General features: G+C 31.5%; 1 protein-coding gene across 1 annotated transcript in view; it reads left to right on the top strand.

Moving 5' to 3' along the window:
* Nucleotides 1-8,306, top strand: part of LOC137631971 (exonuclease GOR-like) — an 8,980-nt gene extending 674 nt beyond the window's left edge. The window contains exon 2 of the mRNA XM_068363958.1: nt 7,175-8,306. Coding sequence (XP_068220059.1) covers nt 7,194-8,195 — 1,002 coding nt within the window. The 5' untranslated portion in view covers nt 7,175-7,193 and the 3' untranslated portion in view covers nt 8,196-8,306. The remainder of the gene's footprint in view (nt 1-7,174) is intronic.
* Nucleotides 8,307-9,512: the final 1,206 nt, after the last annotated feature.

Below are 9,512 nucleotides of genomic sequence, written 5' to 3'. Positions count from 1 at the left end.
TTAAGGTTTTTAGGTTTATTTTATCACAAATTAAGGTTTTTAGGTTTATTATATCACAAATTAAGGTTTTTAGGTTTATTATATCACAAATTAAGGTTTATAGGTTTATTATATCACAAATCAAGGTTTTTAGGTTTATCATATCACAAATTAAGGTTTTTAGGTTTATTATATCACAAATTAAGGATTTTAGTCATATCAAATTGTGACCCCATCACTGCGTAGTGAAGCGACCTCTTGGTGGAAATGATTATACGAAACTATGAGTAAATTATAGTTGCTGAATAGTAAATTTATCCACATAGGTATGAATGAATATGAACACGTGACCCATTAATTTTTCCAAAATCTTAGAGGAAAAGTCACATATCTAGAAAGACCGACAACTCAATTTTTTTTTATTATTATGAAATACACATTTACAATTAAGCAGAGAATTACTCACACCATTACAGATAGAAAATACATACCGATTTTGATACACACACATATACATATATATATATATATATATATATATATATATATATATATATATATATATATATATATGACAGCAGGCCGGGAGGAAAAAGGAAACGAAGATTGGACAACCGCTTTCGTGTTATTATTACACCTCTTATATATTTGTCATTATATATATATATATATATATATATATATATATATATATATATATATATATATATAAATATATATATATATATATATATATATATATATATATATATATATATATATATATATATATATATATATACATATTCTAGCATATCGAAGGAAAGGAAAATTGTAATGCATGCAGGACAGTTCCCTAGAGACTGACCATGTGTTCGAAGGATCAGTGCCCAAGCCTCCATCTCCACCCGATTTATAACCAGGCAAGACCAGACCGTGGCTGCTTCCCCAAACCCTCCTTAACTTACAAGGATGGTGAGGTTGCAGGCTAGTGGAACTAACGAGTTTGAGTGGGATTCGAACCCCAATCTGGCGATCACTAGGCATAGACGTTACCAAAAGTCCTATCTAAGAGCCCTGTTGGAATAGATGGGTCATTTTGATGGGGCTAATAAACCAGTTTGTTATTTTTATTTTGGTTTTCGCTAGGGAATTTTATTTGTCTAGAGAACGAATATTTTTTTCTATATGTAATTTTATTACCAATATTATAATGAATGTTGAGCAGAGTTGATCATATATCTATTTTAACACGGATATCTCTAAGAAAAGATGTCTTTTAGAATAATGGCGAAATATGATTTATTTTTTTAAACGACACCATAGTTATTCTATTGGGTACTTTGTGTTGACACGGACGCTGTGACAGCTCAGCAAACTCGCTCGCTTCTACGCTAGGTTACACACAGCCAAGCCAAAGAAATTTCCTATCACGTAAGCCAGTATTTTCTGCAGAGAACTATGAAGGAAATAAAGGGTCTTTTGTTATGTTTCAAAGGCAGTTAATAGAGCCATGGAAAGAGCATTGAAAATTATTGTAGATGCCTGTGTTGTAAATCAATATTATAAGCCAAAGAAATGTCCTATTACGTAAGCCAGTATTTTCTGCAGAGAACTATGAAGGAAATAAAGGGTCTTTTGTTATGTTTCAAAGGCAGTTAATAGAGCCATGGAAAGAGCAATGAAAATGATTGTAGATGCCTGTGTTGTAAATCAATATATTATTCACTTCATGCGCTTTACAGTATGTGGTGTTCATACACAGAGTAACGCATACATGCCTAACGACGCACACAAACATGAAATTTGGCGCCTCAGTGCAGGGTTACCAGATGATTTCCACTGGATTACCGTACATGAGCCTTAAAATTATCGTTTTTTAACCAAAGTTATCGTACACAGTTTCAAAATAATTATTTACGAGTTACGTGATTGACTTATTTCAAAATATTTTAGTATAACTGTTTAATCAAACACACACACACATATATATGATAAATTTTTCACATTTTTACGTAGCCAAGTGGCTTAGTCACTGTCTATACAGGCTTGCCGACCAGGGTTCGATTCCCGGCCGGAGCCAAGCTCTTGTCTTTGTGTGATTTCGCCTGGGGCTCTGATCCCGAGGTCGTTAAGAGAATCCAGACATTAATGTATCAAAAATATATATATGGCTTATTTGAACACACACACACACACACACACACACATATATATATATATATATATATATATATATATATATATATATATATATATACACCTAAGGTATGTATCATACATCGTACCGGACCCAAAATAACCGTACGTGTATGATAATTATCGTACGTATGGCAACCCTGCCTCAGTGACTCGCCCATCAACCAGAGCAGGTTGAAACCGCCAACATCGTAGCATGATCTATCCACGGTCCGACTCTTATCTTTTTTTCGTTATCTTTTATTATGAAAATACAATTACATTTTCTCAACATACATTTTTTTTTCCTTTTATAAAGAAATATTTCCTTAACAAATTATATTTTACATTTTTGTATATATATTTTCGCTATCTTTTATTATGAAAATACAATTACATTTTCTCAACATACATTTTTTTCCTTTTATAAAGAAATATTTCCTTAACAAATTATATTTTACAATTTTGTATATACATTATAACATCTAATATGATATGATAAAATTACATTTTTATTTTATTATTTTTCTAAATATGTTTTTAAGTTAGAAACATACTGATTTGTGAAAATATTTTTAACCTGATTCTTATATCCAGTAATATTGACATTAAATGTATTTAACAGTTTAATCTTTATACACTTAATAATTTGCTGTTCAGCACTTATTCCCAATTGTCTTGCCATCCAGATACTTGAAATAAAATCTGCTATTATTACCATTGCTGTATTTTCATCTCTTTTTTTAGTTAGCTTCAAAATATAGTTTTATAATCCTTAACCTGTTATTAGTTTTCAATGATAGTCGGACCTTGATTTTAGATCGGGGAACTATAACTTTATATTCAAGATTCTAGGAAAACATCTTACTGGGGAAATTTCCCCCTCCCCCCCTGGGGAAATTTCCCCCTCCCCGCCTGGGGAAATTTCCCCCTCCCCCCCCTCTCTAAATCTTTCACACTCACAGAATAGTTCTTAACCGGATCCTTAATGGATGTAATTAGTTAAGAAAGCTTGAAGAAAGTTTCGCAATCCTTTCTTTTATGTAAGAACACGCCGTGCCAATGAAGTTTCAGAAATGACTAGTTCAGTTATAAAGGAAACAGATGCCTTTCTTAAGAGTAAATTTCAATATGATCGGTGGCTTTTGAAAAATATCTATTAAGAAAGAATGAATAAAATGTTCACCAAAAAGTATATAAATTATTGTTTTTGAGTGACTAAAAATTAAAATCAAGATGTGTGATGTTGTAAATTGTTAAATTAGATGGATTTGTTTATAGAAAAATGCAATTAAATGTGATCATACTGTAAATATTGTGATTGTAAAGAATATGTAATTTAACGTTTTAATAAAAAGATAAAAAAAAAACTCCTAAACTTGGTAGTAACAGGAAAGTTGAGCACCCAGCACCCACTTCTCACTCTCCATTGGTTAATGTGACCAGAGTAATGTGACCATAGTCCCGCCTTTAGAAGGGATAGTCCCACTTATATTCAATTGTATCAAAATTTCCGCTTTTACTTTACTTGCGTGGTTTTTTTGTCCCGGTTTGTTCGCGTCTGTCCCCCTTTTTTACTTGTTTACTTGTTTTGGGTTTAAATCCAACCCTCCACTGAAGTCGAGTGAACTACTTCTCGGGCGGGTCCATATTAATCATCTAGCGAAACATTTTCATTATAACTTATACAATTCTTTGATTGTAGCATCTTCCAAATCATATGATCATGTGAAAAGTAATGTCTTTAGTTTCTTCTTAAATTCAATTGCTCCCTTTAGGTCCTTCATTTCAGTTGGCAGTTTATTATAGTGTCTAGGCGCACAGTAGCTAAAAGCCCTATGAACAAAACTGTCTAAATTAATGGAATAGTATTCATATTTTCTTGAAATTTTCCATTCCATGAGTCACAATGATTATCTAATGGCAACAGTTTGGATGGATGGAGTGAGTGGAGAAAGGTCTAGGTCTAGGTGATATGAGATTAGATGTGAGGGAGGCAGACGAGCGTGCTAGATATGAGTATGAATGGTGAATGATTGTGGCGTAGCTTCGGTAGGCCCTGCTGCTTCCTTCAGTCGCCGTGGTGATCGCTGAAGTAGTAGCAGAATTCGGCAAGTTACCCTATCTTCATATATATATATATATATATATATATATAGAGAGAGAGAGAGAGAGAGAGAGAGAGAGAGAGAGAGAGAGAGAGAGAGAGAGAGAGAGAGAGAGAGAGAGAGAGAGTGTGTGTGTGTTCACCTATCCTTTTTATTTCGGCTATCCCGAAAACTGGGGAATTTTCTTGGAAGATAGATAGAAATTAACATGGAGAGAGAAGGTATATATATATATATATATATATATATATATATATATATATATATATGTATATATATATATGTATATATATATATATATATATATATATATATATATATATATGTATATATATATATGTATATATATATATATATATATATATATATATATATATATATATATATATATATACATACACACACACAATATCTCTCGCTTAAAGTCGGTAATATATATATATATATATATATATATATATATATATATATATATATATATATATATATATATATAAATATATATATATATATATATATATATATATATATATATATATATATATATATATATATATATATATATACACACACACACAATATCTCTCGCTTAAAATCGGTAATATATATATATATATATATATATATATATATATATATATACATATATATATATATATATATATACATATATATATATACATATATATATATATATATATATATATATATATATATACATATATATATATACATATATATATATACATATATATATATACATATATATATATACATATATATATATACATATATATATATATACATATATATATATATATATATATATATACATATATATATATATACATATATATATATATATATATATATATATATATATATATATATATATATATATATATATATATATATATATATATATATATAATTAATATATAAACAAAGGTACTTAACTATTATTGCCCCACCACTAATTTCAGATATAACTCCAATACTAGTTCCCAGGGTAGTTTTGAATTTTATCCACCTACAGATTAAATAACCTAAGCTAACCAAACCTAACTTAAAAAATAGTAAAGGGGTAATATCGGAAATTAGTCAATTTTTTTTAGCAAGGCAGATTTGCACCGACTCGCAGGGGTGCCCTTTTAGCTCGGAAAAGTTTCCTGATCGCTGATTGGTTGGACAAGATAATTCTAACCAATCAGCAATCAGGAAACTTTTCCGAGCTAAAAGGGCACCGCTGCGAGTCGGTGCAAATCTGCCTCGCTTAAAAAAATGAACTATAGTGAGGAGGCAATATCAAAGGTTTTTTTTTTTTTTTTTGTCAACCTTTTTTGGTTTTCGCTTGGGAATTTTATTTGTCTAGAGAACGAATAATATTTTTTTCCATATGTATTTTCATTACCAATATAATAATGAATGTTGAGCAGAGTTGATCATATATCTATTTTAATAAGGATATCTCTAAGAAAATATGTCTTTTAGAACAATGCAATATTTCCCCTTTAACGTAAAATTGATTGAAATTGATATTGCCAGAAATTTCATTTAAAGAAATCAAGAACTTTCATGAACCGAAATAACATTCTATCTATAAAAAAAATTATTCAGGTATCTGTAAAAAAAAAAAAATTACTCCATTATGGGCCACAACTATACTGTACTCAGAAGTCTTGCTTATAATTCAATTGCATAATTTGCAATAAATTTCTTTTTCTGAATACATTTGGACGTGAAGTAGCAGTATGACCAGAATTCAAAACTTGGCAATTCAAATTGGAAATCTTTTTCAAGAATACAAAGCCTGATATAATAATTAATTCCATGAATTGAAATAATAATTAAAGTAAAAGTGTGCCGTCAAATCTGTGCCATGTAGTTTAATCCATAAAATTGATAATTGTTGAAAGAATTTGTTTCTAGGTATGATGTGCTTCATATTTTTCTTGAAATGTTTATTTTATTCCTTTCCTAATATTATTACTAGTTATGATACAACCCTAGTTGGAAAAGCAGGATGCTATAAGGCCATGGGCTCCAACAGGGAAAATAGCCGTGAGAAAAGGAAATAAGCAATCATAGAATACTGCGCCTGATTGTACCCTAAGGAAAGAGAACGATTAACCCAAGACAGTGGATAAGTTCATAGTCCAGAAGCTATGGCACTACAAAAGCCTAGAAAACTATAGTTTTATTTTCGATTCTACTTGAAGTGCTCACCCAGGTTAAAGTCTTATACACTTACGAAGAATAAAGTATTCACTGAATAATGGTAGTACAATAGTTAACCCCTTGAGTGAAGAAGAATGCTTCGGTCACCTTGGTGTTCTCAGGTGTATGAACAAGGAGGAGAATGTAAAATATAGGTCAGACTATAATAGGTAAATATGTAGGCAAAGAGAAATGAGCCGTCACGAGAGAGGGCTCCAATGTGGTATTATCGGGCCAGTAAAATGACCCAATAATTTGCTAGCAGTAGTATGTCAATGGGTGGCTGGTAGGGTTATTCAGTTATGAAGACCAATATGTGTACGAGTCCCAGTGCAGTTCAATTAAACCTTTCATTACTTATTCAGAATGAATTGACTTATGTTCACATTTTTTTATGGATAATCCCAACTAGTGAAGTTAATGCAAAGCCAATTTTTTTCCACGGTTTACCATTTGAAAATATTTAAAAATGTATAATTATTAACATTTAATCAAACTAATATTGTTCAAAGATAATCACTTTTTTTGGACGACTGGAAAAGATAAATGTTAGCAAAGAAACCCCTTGAAAGTGGTAAATTTTATATATATCAAGCCCCATCAGGTTGACCTTTGTAATAGTTTGTGGATTATTTGCCCTCTGGGTCAAAAGATATATCCTTAGTTGCAAATTGATTCCAGAGAGAAGATTAACTTTTGATTTTTTGTTACAGGCAAGAAGCAAGAATAGCAATGGATCCCTATCGCCATTACTACAAACCAGTACATCCACTGCCTCCAAGAAGAAATTTATTTCGTGGCCGTGATCTGTATGGTCCCATACCGAGGAATGAAGTGAAGTGGCACAACCTTCCCCATCCCAGTCCTAACTTGGATGGACTGGGTCAGTATGAGAAATTTGAGCGTAATATCCTATCGGAGCATGCCATGGTGCAGAACAGCTTTCCACGTCCCCATCCAAGTGTAGACGGTCAAGCAGTGATATCAAATGCAACTAATAGGTACTCTCAGATACCAAACAATGAGACGAGAGAATGCAGTAGATGTGGAGCAGTTTACTCTGTACAGGAAAATGGCAAAGCAGTCAAACCTGAGATATGTAAATACCATCCCCACAAAACACAAAAGTCCTTTCCTCATCGGTGTTGCCAAGGCATCCCTGGAACCAAGCCATGCAAGATTGCCTTACAACATGTCTTCGAGGCTATGGACCTTGACAATCTGACTGGTTTTCTACGGACGAAAGATAATATTTCTGTAACATCTCGCGAAGTCTATGCTGTGGATACCGAAATGATTTACACTGAGGGGGGTCTAGAAGTTGGATGCTTGTCCATTGTTAACATTGATTGTAACGTGGTTTATCAGACAGTGATTGTCCCTAGTAATCACATTTTGGATTACAACACAGAAATGTCAAAACTCAGCCCATTAGATTTCGTTGGGGAAACAACAACCATTAAACGTGTCCATGAAAAGTTACAGACCCTTTGGGGCCCTAACACCATCCTTGTAGGTCATGGACTGGAAAGAGATCTACTCAAACTGCGGGTAATTCACGATAAAGTTGTCGATACCCAGGTGTTATACCCACACAATAAAGGTCCCCCTTTCTTGAACTCATTGCATAATTTGAAGGAAAGATATTTATCACATCAGAAATACGCTAAAGGTTCTTATAAATGTAGCAATGAAGCAATAGCAGTAATGAGTCTTACTAAACTTAGGGTATAAGTCTTATTACTGGGACCTTAACATGCATCGGGAATATCTTAATCATCATCGTTGAGAGAAGAATATGGTATCAAAAGAGCTGGTTATTTAGGTATCATGATTACTATGGTTTTTTTTAATATGTTTTTTTTTTTTTTTTTTTTTTTTTTTTTTTTTTTTTTTTTTTTTTTAAATATTGAGTACCACCTGTCATGATTGTTGAATATCATGGGTACCATGGTTATTTTAGAAAAAAAAAAAAAAGTGTTATAACCAAAAATGTAGCCTTGACAGAATTAAATAGTGTTTGTATGGTTATTGTACCATTGATGGAAAGCTATAATACCTTCAAACACATGAGTTTTTGACATTGTAAATTTGCCTCTATTGTTTTGTATAAATGACACCAAATGTGTATTCTTCAGTAGTTTTGATATAGTTTTAAGTTTTTGCCATTCAGATTTTGCAAATAGTCAGATCAGTATTTGACAGTGCCATTGCAAAACATATTTAGCTTCATTTTAAACTTGCCTCATTCTTTGGTAAACATTGCAGTTTTTATTTTTGACAATCATTTATTCCAAAATATAAACCTGACCTCAGATAACTATTCAAATCAGTAAATGTCTCACTAGAAAATCATTTGAAAGACATTGTTTAATGTATAGTATTTTTATATGGTCAATTTTTCATGGTGTTTTGACCCAAGAACTAAATGTTTCCTGGGCTAAAAATATACTATAATTGTTAAATAGTATGTATTTGCTGGTAATAATAGTTTTATGATATTGAAGCATTTGTGCTCTAATTATTTGGGTTATAATTGATTGGTTGAAAGTTGCTAAGTACCACAAAGGGGGTAGTTCTCTGAGAACATCTAGGTGTCATTTATTTCTAATAGAATATTATTTAGTTATCAGAGAATTTTTGGCGAATATTTAAGGTTTCCTTTTGTAATAAAGTTCGTAAGCTTCCCTTGTGTCTTTTATTTTGCCATTTATTTTTTATTTTGATAATTCATATAAAGATTAAAGTCTGTAGTCCAAATGCCCCTTTACTAATGCTATGGATAACATTAAGAGCCAAGTTGAAACAGTAAATTTTGTAAATGTGCCATGAAATGAATTTAAATCCTACAAAGAGTTCCTGCAGAGCTTGGATGACATCTTGTATCTGCAATAGCTATGGTGTGAATTGGAAAGAGGTTGGATATTAAGGTGAAAGGAAACTAACATGACTAGAGGTAAACTAAAGTTGCCAAAGAGATTCTGGGCAAAATAAGCCCCACCCCCCTGGTGACATCATAGCCAATCATGTCTCCTGCATTAACAGCGGTCA

The sequence above is a fragment of the Palaemon carinicauda genome, chromosome 40 (genome assembly GCF_036898095.1).
Source record: "Palaemon carinicauda isolate YSFRI2023 chromosome 40, ASM3689809v2, whole genome shotgun sequence".
In the NCBI taxonomy this organism is placed as follows: Eukaryota; Metazoa; Arthropoda; class Malacostraca; order Decapoda; family Palaemonidae; genus Palaemon; species Palaemon carinicauda.
The sequence above is the reverse complement of the archived record's forward strand: the minus strand, read 5'-3'. Positions and strand labels throughout refer to the sequence as shown.